At 35.5% G+C, this 15028-nt stretch overlaps 5 protein-coding genes across 5 annotated transcripts; all 5 read left to right on the top strand.

Moving 5' to 3' along the window:
- The first annotated feature begins 3674 nt into the window (after positions 1 to 3674).
- LOC148169043 (UDP-glucosyltransferase 2-like) lies at positions 3675 to 5465 on the top strand. Its single transcript, XM_088045047.1, has 4 exons — positions 3675 to 3958; positions 4006 to 4803; positions 4858 to 5077; positions 5129 to 5465. The coding sequence occupies exons 1-4, from the start codon at positions 3718 to 3720 to the stop codon at positions 5415 to 5417; spliced, it is 1548 nt and encodes a 515-aa protein (XP_087901173.1). The 5' UTR covers positions 3675 to 3717; the 3' UTR covers positions 5418 to 5465.
- Positions 5466 to 5815: 350 nt separating this feature from the next.
- On the top strand, positions 5816 to 7715 carry LOC148169042 (UDP-glucosyltransferase 2-like). The gene is made up of 4 exons (XM_088045233.1): positions 5816 to 6184; positions 6230 to 7027; positions 7075 to 7294; positions 7344 to 7715. Exons 1-4 carry the CDS (start codon positions 5950 to 5952, stop codon positions 7630 to 7632), a joined length of 1542 nt encoding a protein of 513 aa, XP_087901359.1. The 5' UTR covers positions 5816 to 5949; the 3' UTR covers positions 7633 to 7715.
- Positions 7716 to 7902: 187 nt separating this feature from the next.
- LOC148169041 (UDP-glycosyltransferase UGT5-like) lies at positions 7903 to 9744 on the top strand. Its single transcript, XM_088046021.1, has 4 exons — positions 7903 to 8219; positions 8265 to 9065; positions 9109 to 9328; positions 9374 to 9744. Exons 1-4 carry the CDS (start codon positions 7988 to 7990, stop codon positions 9642 to 9644), a joined length of 1524 nt encoding a protein of 507 aa, XP_087902147.1. The 5' UTR covers positions 7903 to 7987; the 3' UTR covers positions 9645 to 9744.
- Positions 9745 to 9983: 239 nt separating this feature from the next.
- On the top strand, positions 9984 to 12086 carry LOC148169040 (UDP-glycosyltransferase UGT5-like). The gene is made up of 4 exons (XM_088045761.1): positions 9984 to 10516; positions 10564 to 11361; positions 11412 to 11631; positions 11678 to 12086. Exons 1-4 carry the CDS (start codon positions 10285 to 10287, stop codon positions 11958 to 11960), a joined length of 1533 nt encoding a protein of 510 aa, XP_087901887.1. The 5' UTR covers positions 9984 to 10284; the 3' UTR covers positions 11961 to 12086.
- Positions 12087 to 13258: 1172 nt separating this feature from the next.
- Positions 13259 to 14937, top strand: LOC148169039 (UDP-glucosyltransferase 2-like). The gene is made up of 4 exons (XM_088046022.1): positions 13259 to 13510; positions 13556 to 14356; positions 14400 to 14619; positions 14665 to 14937. Exons 1-4 carry the CDS (start codon positions 13279 to 13281, stop codon positions 14933 to 14935), a joined length of 1524 nt encoding a protein of 507 aa, XP_087902148.1. The 5' UTR covers positions 13259 to 13278; the 3' UTR covers positions 14936 to 14937.
- Positions 14938 to 15028: the final 91 nt, after the last annotated feature.

Below are 15028 nucleotides of genomic sequence, written 5' to 3'. Positions count from 1 at the left end.
AAATAAAAATTTGTATCTTTGGTTGTGTTAGAGCCACTGCGATGAAATTAGGGCAGTTTACTACTTTTGACCCATTTATTAACTGGGACAAATTTCAAAATTCTGAAGCAACAGACGCAGATTTTAGAAATTTTTATTTTTCAAGCGGTCCCAAAAATTTGAACATTCAAAATAAAAATTTGTATCTTTGGTTGTGTTAGAGCCACACCGATGAAATTTGGGAGTTTGCTACTTTGGACCCATTTATTAACTGGGACAAATTTCAAAATTCTGAAGCAATAGACGCAGATTTTAGAAATTTTTATTTTTCGAGCGGTCCTAAAATTATGAACATTCAAAATAAAAATTTGTATCTTTGGTTGTGTTAGAGCCACAGCGATGAAATTTGGGCAGTTTGCTACTTTTGACCCATTTATTAACTGTACCAAATTTCAAAATTCTGAAGCAACAGACGCAGATTTTAGAAATTTTTATTTTTCGAGCGGTCCTAAAAATATGAACATTCAAAATAAAATTTTTTATCTTTGGTTGTGTTGGAGCCACTGCGATGAAATTAGGGCAGTTTGCTACTTTTGACCCATTTATTAATTGTACCAAATTTCAAAATTCTGAAGCAACAGTTGCAGATTTTAGAAATTTTTATTTTTCGAGCGGTCCTAAAAATATGAACATTCAAAATAAAAATTTGTATCTTTGGTTGTGTTAGAGCCACTGCGATGAAATTAGGGCAATTTGCTACTTTTGACCCATTTATTAACTGGGACAAATTTCAAAATTCTGAAGCAACAGACGCAGATTTTAGAAATTTTTATTTTTCGAGCGGTCCTAAAAATATGAACATTCAAAATAAAAATTTGTATCTTTGGTTGTGTTAGAGCCACTGCGATGAAATTAGGGCAGTTTGCTACTTTTGACCCATTTATTTACTGGGACAAATTTCAAAATTCTGAAGCAACAGACGCAGATTTTAGAAATTTTTATTTTTTAAGCGGTCCCAAAAATTTGAACATTCAAAATAAAAATTTGCATCTTTGGTTGTGTTAAAGCCACAGCGATGAAATTTGGACAGTTTGCTACTTTTGACCCATTTATTAACTGTACCAAATATCAGAATTCTGAAGCAACAGACGCAGATTTTAGAAATTTTTATTTTTCGAGCGGTCCTAAAAATATGAACATTCAAAATAAAAATTTGTATCTTTAGTTGTGTTAGAGCCACTGCGATGAAATTAGGGCAGTTTGCTACTTTTGACCCATTTATTAACTGTACCAAATTTCAAAATTCTGAAGCAACAGACGCAGATTTTAGAAATTTTTATTTTTCGAGCGGTCCTAAAAATATGAACATTCAAAATAAAAATTTGTATCTTTGGTTGTGTTAGAGCCACTGCGATGAAATTAGGGCAGTTTGCTACTTTTGACCCATTTATTTACTGGGACAAATTTCAAAATTCTGAAGCAACAGACGCAGATTTTAGAAATTTTTATTTTTTAAGCGGTCCCAAAAATTTGAACATTCAAAATAAAAATTTGCATCTTTGGTTGTGTTAAAGCCACAGCGATGAAATTTGGACAGTTTGCTACTTTTGACCCATTTATTAACTGTACCAAATTTCAAAATTCTGAAGCAACAGACGCAGATTTTAGAAATTTTTATTTTTCGAGCGGTCCTAAAAATATGAACATTCAAAATAAAAATTTGTATCTTTGGTTGTGTTAAAGCCACAGCGATGAAATTTGGACAGTTTGCTACTTTTGACCCATTTATTAACTGTACCAAATTTCAAAATTCTGAAGCAACAGACGCAGATTTTAGAAATTTTTATTTTTTAAGCGGTCCCAAAAATTTGAACATTCAAAATAAAAATTTGCATCTTTGGTTGTGTTAGAGCCACAGCGATGAAATTTGGGCAGTTTGCTACTTTTGACCCATTTATTAACTGGGACAAATTTCAAAATTCTGAAGCAACAGACGCAGATTTTAGAAATTTTTATTTTTCGAGCGGTCCTAAAAATATGAACATTCAAAATGAAAATTTGTATCTTTGGTTGTGTTAGAGCCACTGCGATGAAATTTGGACAGTTTGCTACTTTTGACCCATTTATTAACTGTACCAAATTTCAAAATTCTGAAGCAACACACGCAGATTTTAAAAATTTTTATTTTTCGAGCGGTCCTAAAAATATGAACATTCAAAATAAAAATTTGTATCTTTGGTTGTGTTAAAGCCACAGCGATGAAATTTGGACAGTTTGCTACTTTTGACCCATTTATTAACTGTACCAAATTTCAAAATTCTGAAGCAACACACGCAGATTTTAGAAATTTTTATTTTTCAAGCGGTCCTAAAAATATGAACATTCAAAATAAAAATGTGTATTTTTGGTTGTGTTAAAGCCACTGCGATGAAATTAGGGCAGTTTGCTACTTTTGACCCATTTATTAACTGTACCAAATTTCAAAATTCTGAAGCAACAGACGCAGATTTTAGAAATTTTTATTTTTCGAGCGGTCCTAAAAATATGAACATTCAAAATAAAAATTTGTATCTTTGGTTGTGTTAGAGCCACTGCGATGAAATTTGGACAGTTTGCTACTTTTGACCCATTTATTAACTGTACCAAATTTCAAAATTCTGAAGCAACACACGCAGATTTTAAAAATTTTTATTTTTCGAGCGGTCCTAAAAATATGAACATTCAAAATAAAAATTTGTATCTTTGGTTGTGTTAAAGCCACAGCGATGAAATTTGGACAGTTTGCTACTTTTGACCCATTTATTAACTGTACCAAATTTCAAAATTCTGAAGCAACAGACGCAGATTTTAGAAATTTTTATTTTTCAAGCGGTCCTAAAAATATGAACATTCAAAATAAAAATGTGTATTTTTGGTTGTGTTAAAGCCACAGCAATGAAATTTGGGCAGTTTGTTACTTTTGACCCATTTATTAACTGTGCCAAATTTCAAAATTTTGGGGCAACAGACGCAGATTTTAAGAAAAATTATTTTTAGGCGGTCCTAAAAATATCAACATTCAAAATAAAAAATTGTATCTTTGGTTATGTTACAGCCACAGCGATAAAATTTAAACTGTTGACTACTTTTGACCCATTTATCAACTGTGCCAAATTTTAAAATTCTGAAGCAACAGACGCAGATTTTAGAAATTTTTATTTTTCGAGCGGTCCTAAAAATATGAACATTCAAAATAAAAATTTGTATCTTTGGTTGTGTTAAAGTCACAGCGATGAAATTTAGAGAAGTTGCTACCCTTGACTTATTTATTAATTGTGCCAAGAAGAATTTTATAGTAACAGGTGCAGATTTTAGAAATTTAGACGTAAAAAAATAGGAGTTTTTGGAGATTCTAGAGAAACTGTAAATAAACAGGTGTCATTATATGGCGATATATTGCTCAACATTAGGTAACTTTCACTGAGTCTGAGTACTGAGTACTGAGTACAAATTTACTGTCATAAAATGAGATACTTTTCCAATTAAAGCACTTAACTTTTTGAACCACACTATTCAATTTATTATCAAAAACAGCTCACTTATTTACTTTGAATATCACTATCTAAACGTGCACACTTGTACACTTGATATGATTATAATTTTAGATAGAGTACAGTCTGTCCGAGTCTAAAATTCAAGGTTGTAATCTGCGCAAACACGATATAAACTAAACTAGTCTTGTCGCGTCTCCTAGTAAAAATGCAGCGTTTGTTGTTAGTGGTTCTGTTCTTAGGTGCTTCATTATGGAGTACCGAAAGTGCGAAAATTTTAGCCGTTTTCCCGATGCCTTCTTACAGCCATTTCCAGTTAGGTTTTCGAATTGCGAAAGAGTTAGCTGATCGGGGACACCAAGTCACTGCTATTAATCCGTACCCACAGAAAGAACCCATCAAGAATTATAAAGATGTGTCGGTAGAAGAAATCATTCCTATTATCGAAGGTAAATTATCTAACATCTAACAACACAATGAAAAGATTTTTTTTTAGAATTTAAGAAAGGGTTATTTGGAATGAACACAATGAATATTTTCCACCACATCGATATGATGGTCAATATGAGTAAAATCATCGTTGGTACCACCTACTCCAGTAAAAATGTTCAAAAACTACTAAAATCCGAAGAGACTTTCGATGTGATGATAATGGAACATTTTATAAACGACGCTCTTCTGGGTCTCGGCCACCGTTTTAAAGTTCCTGTTGTTCTTATAGGTTCCATGGGTGCTAGTACCATGAATAATTATCTTTTTGCAAACCCCAGTCCCAGTTCTTACGTCCCTAACTTAATGTCATCCTTCACTACACCCATGAGCTTTTTTGAAAGACTCCAGAACTTCTTACTCAACATTGTAGCTGACATGATGAACGCTATATTTCTCACCCCAACTCAAAAAGAAATTTTTGAACAATACATAAAAACGGATGTGGCATTTGAAGATATTTTGTACAACGTAAGTTTAATTTTGACTAATTCGCATGTTAGTGTAACCGGCGCGGTTCCTCATGTTCCGAATATGATAGAGATTGGAGGTTATCACATAAAACCACTCCAAAAATTACCTGAGGATTTGCAAACATTCCTTGATGACGCCAAAGAGGGCGTCATATTATTCTCCATGGGTTCGAATTTAAAGAGCAAAGATTTAACCCCGGAAACGCAAGAAGCGTTGTTAAAGGCTTTCGCGAAAATTAAACAAAAAGTCTTGTGGAAATTCGAGACAGATATGCCAAACGCCCCTGCCAACTTGAAGATCATGAAATGGGTGCCGCAACAAGATGTCTTACGTAAGTGAAAGAATTGTGTTGAATTATAAAGACATGTGGTTTGGTTGGTTTTAGGTCATCCGAACGTAGTCGCGTTTATTTCGCACGGCGGACTTTTGAGTACCACCGAGGCTGTGTACTTTGGAGTACCCATCATTGGCATCCCAGTCTTCGGCGACCAGGAGGCCAACATTGCCGCCGCTGTGAAAAACGGCTTCGCTGTCGGCGTACCTCTGTCTCAAGTAACAGAAGAGAAGCTTTCGCTAGCGCTAACCGAAATCCTCAATAATCCAAAGTACGTAATAAAAACGTAAAATAAGAAGAAAATAACGAAGTACGATTTTAGGTACCGAGAAAATATCAAACGTCGCTCTAAAGTAATGAACGATCAACCCATGAAACCCATTGACACCGCTATTTACTGGGTTGAACATGTGATACGTCATCAAGGGGCGCCTTTGTTCCGGTCAGCGGGGCTTGATTTGAAGTGGTACCAAAGGTACATGATTGACATTATTTCGTTTTTGGCCGCGGTTACTGTACTGATTTTCGCGGTTTTTTACATCATTGTTAAGAAAATTCTCGGGTTGCGTTTCTCGAAGCCGAAAGTGTCAAAATCTAAGAAAAATAAGTAACTAAATAACGAAGACTGTAGTTGTTAAATAATAAAAATTTTGATGTTGGTCGTTTGTTTTATTTGAGGCTTAGACGAAAATAATATTCAATGAAAACTGGTGAGCGCACAAAAAAATTCTCTGCAGGAAAAATAAGGTTTAATTACATGTTAGTTAACAGTAATATTCATGGTGGGATAATAACTTGTCAGGGACATCGACATCAGTCTAATTCTGTTTACAAATTGCACTCGTCCCCACGATAACAACCAAGCAAACATTAATCATTTCTGTTAAGCGGCAAATATGTACTTATGTCTAAAATTTATCCTATCACCGAGGTATTATTAGATATTTACATATTTTTAAGACAGATGATCTATGGCGAAATCAACCCCTTTCTGTAATAATTTTATATTCCAAAAAGTGCCTCTTATTCTATTTTTTTTTCATTTATGGCATCGTTTTATCTTGGATCACTTAATACTTGATGCAAGATGACGTTGGAAAACAGCACTTATAACAGTATAACAGTGACCTTCATCGTGTCGCGATGAAATCTCTTCTCGCTTTTGTGCTAATTAGTCAATTTTTAACCATCAATGGTTATAAAATCTTGGTCATCACCTCAATGCCGGCGCACAGTCATTTCACCCTAACATTTCGTTTGGCCGAAGAACTCTCCAACAGAAACCATCAAGTCACTTTTGTGAATCCGTATCCACAGAAAACTCCGATAAAAAATTTACGAGACGTTTCTCTTGAAGGTGTGATACCTTTTGTCGATGGTGAGTGGTTAAATTAGATTTTTAAAAACTAACAATTGTCTGCAGAAATTATGCAGGAATTATCTAAAAATGGACCACTGGGTGCTCTAGGAAATCACTGGATTGACCGAGAATTAGGTACAGGCGTCACTGAGTACGTGTTGAATAATACAGAGCTTCGAAAACTTTTACACTCTAAAGAATCTTTTGATGTTGTTGTAATCGAGCACTTTTTTAACGAAGCTCTAGTTGGACTCGGGTACCTTTTGAAAGCTCCTGTTGTGTTATTAGAATCGGTAGGTTCTTCCTATCGCATCAATTACATTTATGGAAATCCTGGTCCTGCTTCGTACGTTCCTGATCTTCTTAGTGCTTATAGTAAGCACATGAATTTTTGGCAAAGAGTTAACAATTTTCTAATGCTTAATACCCACGAAGTCTTCACTGAATTTTTCTTTTTACCACTACAACGAGAACTGTTCAAGAAATACGTCACTACTGAAGTTGAACTCGAAGACGTTTTATACAAAGTTAGTTTAATTCTTGCAACGTCGCATCCGAGTGTCACCGATGCCATCCCTCACTTACCCAACATTATAGAAATCGGAGTTTACCATTTATCACCGCCGAAGAAACTTCCCCAAGAACTACAAGACTTTTTGGATAATGCAAAAGAAGGAGTTGTTGTTTTTTCCATGGGTTCTAATTTAAAGAGCAAAGATCTAAGTGTGGAAGTTCGAAAAGCACTTTTAAACTCGTTTGCAAAGATCAAAGCGAAAGTTTTGTGGAAATTCGAGGCCAATTTACCTGAAGCTCCCAAAAACGTCAAAATCATGTCATGGTTGCCCCAACAAGACGTTTTAGGTAAAATTAACATTGTTATTTTTTATCTTGCATTACTTTATTTTAAGGCCATCCGAATGTCAAATGTTTTATCACCCATGGAGGTCTGCTCAGCAACATTGAAGCCGTGTACTACGGGGTACCATTAATAGGAATACCAATTTTTGGGGATCAGTTCAACAATGTCGCAACTGCAATGAACAACGGTTACGCTCTTAGCGTCTCGTTGGACGAGTTGACTGAAGAGAGTTTCACCAAGGCTCTTAACGAAATTCTCAACAATCCTAAGTGAGTGTTTTAAAAAGTGGTACCACTGAATCTACTCGGATTTTTGCAGGTACATGGATAATGTCAAACGAAGATCTAAATTCATGCATGATCAACCCCTGAAATCTATTGATTTGGCCGTTTACTGGATTGAACACTTGGCACGGCACGGAGGTGCTCCGTTTCTGAGATCGGCAGCTGGTGATCTGACGTGGTACCAGCGGCACATGATTGATATTATTTTGTTTTTAATTCTTGTGACAGTCGTACTTTTTGTTATCTTTTATATTATTATTAAGAAAATTCTTGGACTGTGTTTCGCTAAGCCTAAAGTTTCCAAGGCAAAGAAGAATAAGTGAAGGAATTACTTAAGAGGGTGAAGGTATTTGTTTTATTTTATTCCAGAAAGTATTTGAAATGTGTAATAAAGTGATTAAATGTTCGACTTTGCTTGATAAATAAAAACGAAATGCAGATTTAGAATCACTCAGAAGATACCTGCAGTAGTTCCAACAAATTTGAAATAAGAGAGCTCAAAATCAACTAAACAAAGTTGCTCCATCCTAGTTTGTAGTTCATTTTTAGTTTCCATAGAAATTTATAATCTTTTCAAATGTGTGCCGCATCGTTCTCGCAGTAGCGCGAAGTAAACAACTCATGTAGTCGTCTGACCGTGATAGTGCTCGTATCAGTTTGTTAGCAACAGTAGATCAAATGAATTTATTCAATCTTATAGTACTATCTATTTTAAGTCAAGTTCATGGATCTAAAATTCTCGCTATTTTCACCATACCGACAAAAAGTCACTACACTTTGGCTTCAAAACTTTTTACCGAAATCGCCAAACGTGGTCATGAGGTAACTTTTATAACACCTTACCCGCAAGAAAATCCAGTGAAAAATCTTAAGGAAATTCCTCTAGAAAGTTTACAGAATGTGTTATCAGGTTAGTGTTTATTTTAACTGCTTCACGTGACTTTTGTTATTACAGGCTCGTTATCTTCAATGTTCGAAATATTACCCGAAATGAACCCTCTTGAAAAATCAATCATGGTAACTAAACTTCAGTATGGCCTCATTGAACATTTCCTGCAGCAAGATCAAATCCAAGACTTGTTGAAATCAAAACAACAATTTGATGCTGTTATATTGTATTATTACATGAACGATGCTCTACTACCTATCGCTAATCTTTTTAAAGCGCCTTTGATACTGTTGAGATCAATGCCACTTTATGTCACTGAAAGTTTTCAATTGGCCCATCCAACGCCTTCGTCTTATGTTCCTAACATCTTACATGAATATACAGGGCGTATGAATTTCTGGCAGCGTCTCAGAAACGCGTTCTACGATGTAGCTATGATTTTACATTATCAATGGGTTATGCTACCCAAACACAGACAACTTGTTCTCGATTACATTCCTGGAAAACCAGAATTGTACGAAATGATGAATAATGAGAGTCTGGTTTTGATTAATTCTCATGTTAGTACAAACGAAGCACTACCATTGGTACCCAACGCAGTGGAAATCGGTGGTTTTCATATCGTAGATCCCAAACCATTACCAGAAGATGTAAAAAAATTCTTAGATGACTCTACCAATGGAGTCATTGTTTTTTCCATGGGTTCAATTGCCAGAAGCGTTGATTTTCCAAAACATCAACGAGAGGCGTTGATAAGAACATTCGCGAAATTAAAAGAAAACGTTTTGTGGAAATTCGAGGGAGATTTAACTGATCTGCCCAACAATGTTAAAACCATGAAGTGGATACCACAGTCTGATATTCTAGGTTTGTTTTTCCGTAATTTAACCAGAGATAATAAGTTTTTTAGGACACCCAAACGTCAAACTTTTGATTAGCCATGGAGGACTATTAAGCACCATGGAAAGTGTACATCGAGGAGTCCCAATTCTTGGAATTCCAGTGTTTGCCGATCAACTTATGAATATGGCGTTGGCTGAAACCTACGAATATGCCGTTCAAGTTCCTTACACTCAACTGACCGAGGAGAGGTTTTCCCGAGCCCTCAACGAAATTTTGAGCAACCCTAAGTAAGTGGCGATGAGTAAACAACTTCATTTTGCAACAATTTCTAGATATCGCAATAACATAAAGAAACGATCGCAGATAATGCGTGATCGCCCTATTAAACCTTTAGATTCAGCCCTTTATTGGATAGAGTACGTTATCAGACATAAGGGAGCCCCACATTTACGATATCCAGGAGCGGACTTAAAATGGTACCAAAGAAATTTACTGGACGTTGTCGCCTTTGTCCTTGGAGTTATTGTCGCAGTTGTTTTTGTCGTGGGTTTGATTCTACGACGGATGTTATGCAAAAGCGTGACTAAGCAGAAGAAGGCTTAAGAATGTTTTGACAAGTTTCTAATATTCATCGATAAGAGTAAAACCTGTTAAGTTGAAGCTGATTTCGGTTTATTATTTAAATAAAATTCTATTACATTTTTTCGCTTATTTCCTAAGAACTTCAAAATCATAATTCGCCGAAAGATTGAGACGAATATTTTTACCCAAAGACTTTTTTTTGGTACAATTAAAAATACATAAATTCTTTCCAATTTGTCTCGCTAATCCTAAAATTTCCAGAGCAATGAATATAAATGACACAATTACATAATAGCGTGTAATTGCTTTATCTTTCGTGTATTTAATAAGTGCGATAAACTGATAAAACATCAGGCGATTAAAGACCAAAACACAGTATAATATCGTAACCACTTATTTAAGTAGACTAAATTTCCAATCTTCCCCCATAAAACCGCTCTAAATATATTTATTTCTATAAACCACACTAAACTAATCTAGTAGATAAAACTTTTGAAAAGATATTCGACCTTATCCCATAAAAACGTGCTTTTCAGATTTTGACGATAGCAACCAACAACACAAATCATCGATTTATTGACCGATGATAATAAATTCGTTTCAGTCATATTGCACAACGTGAATTCATACATCCCAATTCAGGTGCGACCTTCACATCATCATGAAACTTCTAACAATAGTACTAGTCTGCGGATTTCTACAAACACAAGCTTCCAAGATTTTAATCATCAATCCCACGCCAGCGCACAGTCATTTTACCTTGGCGTTTCGTTTAGCCGAAGAACTCGCTAGTAAAAACCATCAGGTGACTTTCATGACACCATTTCCTCACAAGAAGCCTATAAAAAACTTACAAGAGATCTCACTGGAAGAAGTAATACCGTACATAAATGGTAAGTAAATTTAATTTTGGAACTTTCTTTTTAGTACCGTTTTTTAGAACTCAAGAAGACGTTGTACAATCTTGGAGCTTTTGGAACGTTGGGTTACCACCTGCTGGACCGTACCTTAGGTCCGGGGCTCACTGAATACACGTTAAACAACACAGAACTCCAACAACTACTAGAGAAGAAAGAAACTTTCGACGTTGTTATAATCGAGCACTATATTAACGAAGCTCTCGTTGGACTGGGGTACCGTTTCCAGGCCCCAGTTATCTTATTAGAGCCCGTGGGATCATGTTACCGAAGTAACTACATTTATGGGAATCCCGGTCCTGCGTCGTACGTCCCTGACCTTATAGGAACTTACAACAAACACATGAACTTTTGGCAAAGAGTTAAAAACTTCATAATACTCAATCTTCACGAACTGATAAGAGAACTGTCTTTTTTACCACTGCAACGGAAACTCTTCAGAAAATATATAACGACTGAAGTGGAACTCGATGACGTTTTGTACAATACTAGTTTAATTCTGACCACATCGCATCCGAGTGTTACCGATGCTGTTCCTCATTTACCCAACATTATAGAAATCGGTGGTCACCACTTATCACCACCTAAGAAACTTTCGCAAGATCTCCAAAACTACCTGGACAACGCCAAAGAAGGAGTTGTTGTTTTTTCCATGGGTTCTAGTTTAAACGGGAAAGATCTGAACGTGGAAATACGAAGCGCAATTTTAAACTCTTTCGCAAAAATCAACGCGAAAGTCTTGTGGAAATTAGAAATCAATTTACCAGAAGCTCCCAAAAATGTAAAAATTTTGTCGTGGCTACCACAACAAGACGTCTTAGGTAAAGTTTCAATACTCCCTTGGTAAACTTATTTCGACAGTTTTTTTAAGCTCATCCAAACGTTAGATGTTTTATCACCCATGGAGGTCTTCTTAGCAACTTCGAAGCTGTGTACCATGGAGTACCATTGATCGGAATACCCGTGTTTGGTGACCAACATACTAACATCGCTTCGGCTGTCGAAAACGGCTACGCTCTTAGTGTTCCTCTTGAAGAACTTACTGAAGAAACTTTCACCAGCGCTCTTAACGAAATGCTCAACAACCCCAAGTGAGTTTCTTGAGCGATTGAAATGAAGTTACATTTGTTATTACAGGTACACAAAGAATGTAAAACAGCGATCAAAATTCATGCATGATCAACCCGTAAAACCGATGGATTTGGCTGTATATTGGATTGAACATGTGATTCGGAATGGAGGAGCTCCGTTTCTTAAATCTGGCGCCAGTGATTTGAAGTGGTACCAAAGGGAACTCATCGATGTCGTGACTTTTCTTGGAGTCACCATATTAATAGGAGTGCTAATTTTGAAATGGAGACTTTGCGGAAAAGGGAAAGGAGTTCAAAAACGAGTTAGTGCGGCCAGGAAAAATAAATAATAGAAACAATAAACGAATTTGTAAAAATTAGTAACACGAGTTTTAATTTAAACAGTTAAGTAGCTTATTTTATTTAGTGTAGGTTTTACTTTTAGATTTTAGATAATACAATATCTGTTTACACAATCCATATTAGTTTGATTTGCAGGTCATTCAAATGTTACACGTTTTATTACTTAGGACGCCTTCTTATCAACATTAAAGTTGTGTTTTGGGGTATTCCGATTATTAGATTTTCTATTTACCCAGAAAAGATTTTGACCGTGTTTTCTCATTATACAGGTGTCCCAGAATGCTCGTCCTACCTTTTAAAGAGAAATTCTTCATGAAAACCTGAGATAGGTGTGTGATTGGTCAACTTAAAACGTTTGAAAAACGTAAATAGTATAATCGGTGTTTAAACATTGTAGAATACTATAGTATACAGAGTGATAAAAAAAGGCGCTCATGCTACCTATCACGTTGCAGCTAATTCTTTCCTAAGCCCAAAATTGAAAACAAAAATTTGTGCTTATTTAACTAATATAGAAGCTTTCTTTTATAAACGATCAAAAAAGGACAAAAAGTGCTTTAAACCAAGTTTTTTAAACCTTTAAAATTACCTATTCTTGGCTTTGTAGAAAATGTTTCAATGTTGCAACATTATAAAGCTCAGTATTAGTTGCTTTGGTACGGAGACTGCCGAATGTCTAATTTTATTAGAAAGGTCCGAGTAGCATTGCCAAGTTTTTTCTTAAAAAAAATTCATATCGTGAAAAAAAAAAGTTTTTAAATTAATTTTGTTTTGATTTCTGAGATGGTTTAACTAAAAAAGACTTCCACTTATGGGTGTCTTTTTTTCATTATCTTGTATATATTAAAACAGCGAGTGTCATAAGGCAATTTTAAGGCACGAATTATGAATTATGAACGCGTTTTATTACAATTTTTCCTAATTTGCACTTGTAACAGAGCTATTTCCGCTATTTTACATTCGTTTTCAATGCTATAATATCCCATTTTGACACAGAATGCTACTATAATAGCTTTGTTTCAATAACAACTTGGGAATGTTTAAAAAACAAATTACGAAAACGTTATTTCAGGATTTCATAAAAAAAAATCACTAAAGAAAGTGCGAGCGTTCTGGGACACTCTGTATACCAAGAAAATTTTACTAACTTTCGACATATCAGTTTATTTTTACTACATCTCAATAATAAATTAATAATCTTAACGATTTTGGTACCGCAATATTCATCACAGTGACGAGCAGGAATACTCAGTTAAGTTATTGATCGTGATAGTGGTAACATTAATTTGTTAACGACACTTGATAATGTATTTATTCAATCTCATAATATTGTGCATTTTAAGCCAAACTCATGGCGCTAAAATTCTCGCTATTTTTGCCATGCCTACAAAAAGTCACTACACTTTGACTTCAAAACTTTTCACCGAAATTGCCAAACGTGGTCATGAAGTAACTTTTATAACACCTTACCCTCAAGAAAAGCCAGTGAAAAATCTCAAGGAAATTCCCGTTGAAAGTTTACAGACTGTCTTATCAGGTTAGTTTTAGCTTTAATCACTTGATGTTACTTTTGATTTTACAGGGGTGTTGCGTTCAATGTTTGAAAAATTACCCGAAATGAATCCGCTGGACAAGTCAATTTTGCTTTCTAAACTTCAATACGACCTCACTGAACATTTATTGTCGCAAGAACAAATTCAAACATTGTTAAACTCGGAAAAACAATTTGATGGGGTGATACTGCATTATTTCATGAACGACGCTCTACTACCCATCGCGCATCATTTCAAAGCGCCTTTAATACTGTCGAGATCAATGCCCTTTTTTGCTACTGAAAGTTTTCAATTGGCCCATCCAGCGCCCTCGTCTTATGTTCCTAACATCTTAAACGAATATACAGGGCGAATGAATTTCTGGCAGCGTCTCAGAAACGCGTTCTACGATGTAGCTATGATTTTACATTATCAATGGGTCATGCTACCCAAACACAGACAACTAGTTCTCGATTACATTCCTGGAAAACCAGAATTGTACGAAATGATGAATAACGAGAGTCTAATTTTAATTAATTCTCACGTTGGTACAAATGAAGCACTTCCATTGGTACCAAACGTTGTGGAAATCGGTGGTTTTCATATCGTAGATCCCAAACCATTACCAGAAGATCTTAAAAAATTCTTAGATGACTCTATCAATGGAGTCATTGTTTTTTCCATGGGTTCCATTGTCAAAAGCGTTGATTTTCCGAAGCATCAACGAGAGGCGTTGATTAGAACCTTCGCGAAATTAAAAGAAAACGTATTGTGGAAATTCGAGGGAAATTTAACTGATTTGCCCAAAAACGTAAAAATCATGAAGTGGATACCACAGTCTGATATTCTAGGTTTGTTTTTCCGTAATTTAACTAGAGTTAATAAGTCTTTTAGGACACCCAAACGTCAAACTTTTGATCAGTCATGGAGGACTATTAAGTACCATGGAAAGTGTACATCGAGGAGTCCCAATACTTGGAATCCCAGTGTTTGCCGATCAACTTATGAATATGGCGTTGGCTCAAACCTACGAATATGCCGTTCAAGTTCCTTACCTTCATCTGACCGAGGAGACGTTTTCCCGAGCCCTCAGCGAAATTTTAAGCAACCCAAAGTAAGTGGCGATGAGTAAACAACATCACTTTGTAATAATTTTTAGATATCGCAATAACATAAAGAAACGATCGCAGATAATGCGTGATCGCCCTATTAAACCTTTAGATTCGGCCCTTTATTGGATTGAGTACGTTATCAGACATCGGGGAGCCTCACATTTACGATATCCAGGAGCGGACTTAAAATGGTACCAAAGAAACTTACTAGACGTTGTCGCCTTTGTCCTTGGAGTTATTATCACAGTGGTTTTTGTCGTGGGGTTGATTCTGCGACGAATATTGTGCAAAACCGTGACTAAGCAGAAGAAGGCTTAAGAATGTACACAAATAAAATTTTGAAAAGTTTATTTACACTTTTATTACGATGGTGTTGGGAAATAATTAAAAATGTGTATTAACTCTTTAGCT

This window comes from Gnatocerus cornutus, chromosome 9, assembly GCF_029298725.1.
Source record: "Gnatocerus cornutus isolate USDA-ARS CGAHR chromosome 9, icGnaCorn1.1, whole genome shotgun sequence".
Taxonomy (NCBI): Eukaryota; Metazoa; Arthropoda; class Insecta; order Coleoptera; family Tenebrionidae; genus Gnatocerus; species Gnatocerus cornutus.
Note: the sequence above shows the minus strand (reverse complement) of the source record. Positions and strands in the feature narration are given on the sequence as shown.

Excerpts from the sequence above, each read along its gene's own strand:
- LOC148169039 (XM_088046022.1), top strand. The coding sequence starts at position 13,279 with ATGTATTTATTCAATCTCATAATATTGTGCATTTTAAGCCAAACTCAT. Across the intron at positions 13,511-13,555 it reads TTTACAGACTGTCTTATCAG|GGGTGTTGCGTTCAATGTTT; the intron begins GTTAGTTTTAGC and ends TTGATTTTACAG. Across the intron at positions 14,357-14,399 it reads ACCACAGTCTGATATTCTAG|GACACCCAAACGTCAAACTT; the intron begins GTTTGTTTTTCC and ends TAAGTCTTTTAG.
- LOC148169042 (XM_088045233.1), top strand. The coding sequence starts at position 5,950 with ATGAAATCTCTTCTCGCTTTTGTGCTAATTAGTCAATTTTTAACCATC. Across the intron at positions 6,185-6,229 it reads TGTGATACCTTTTGTCGATG|AAATTATGCAGGAATTATCT; the intron begins GTGAGTGGTTAA and ends AATTGTCTGCAG. Across the intron at positions 7,028-7,074 it reads GCCCCAACAAGACGTTTTAG|GCCATCCGAATGTCAAATGT; the intron begins GTAAAATTAACA and ends CTTTATTTTAAG.
- LOC148169041 (XM_088046021.1), top strand. The coding sequence starts at position 7,988 with ATGAATTTATTCAATCTTATAGTACTATCTATTTTAAGTCAAGTTCAT. Across the intron at positions 8,220-8,264 it reads TTTACAGAATGTGTTATCAG|GCTCGTTATCTTCAATGTTC; the intron begins GTTAGTGTTTAT and ends TTGTTATTACAG. Across the intron at positions 9,329-9,373 it reads GAAATTTTGAGCAACCCTAA|ATATCGCAATAACATAAAGA; the intron begins GTAAGTGGCGAT and ends AACAATTTCTAG.
- LOC148169040 (XM_088045761.1), top strand. The coding sequence starts at position 10,285 with ATGAAACTTCTAACAATAGTACTAGTCTGCGGATTTCTACAAACACAA. Across the intron at positions 10,517-10,563 it reads AGTAATACCGTACATAAATG|AACTCAAGAAGACGTTGTAC; the intron begins GTAAGTAAATTT and ends ACCGTTTTTTAG. Across the intron at positions 11,362-11,411 it reads ACCACAACAAGACGTCTTAG|CTCATCCAAACGTTAGATGT; the intron begins GTAAAGTTTCAA and ends AGTTTTTTTAAG.
- LOC148169043 (XM_088045047.1), top strand. The coding sequence starts at position 3,718 with ATGCAGCGTTTGTTGTTAGTGGTTCTGTTCTTAGGTGCTTCATTATGG. Across the intron at positions 3,959-4,005 it reads AATCATTCCTATTATCGAAG|AATTTAAGAAAGGGTTATTT; the intron begins GTAAATTATCTA and ends ATTTTTTTTTAG. Across the intron at positions 5,078-5,128 it reads GAAATCCTCAATAATCCAAA|GTACCGAGAAAATATCAAAC; the intron begins GTACGTAATAAA and ends GTACGATTTTAG.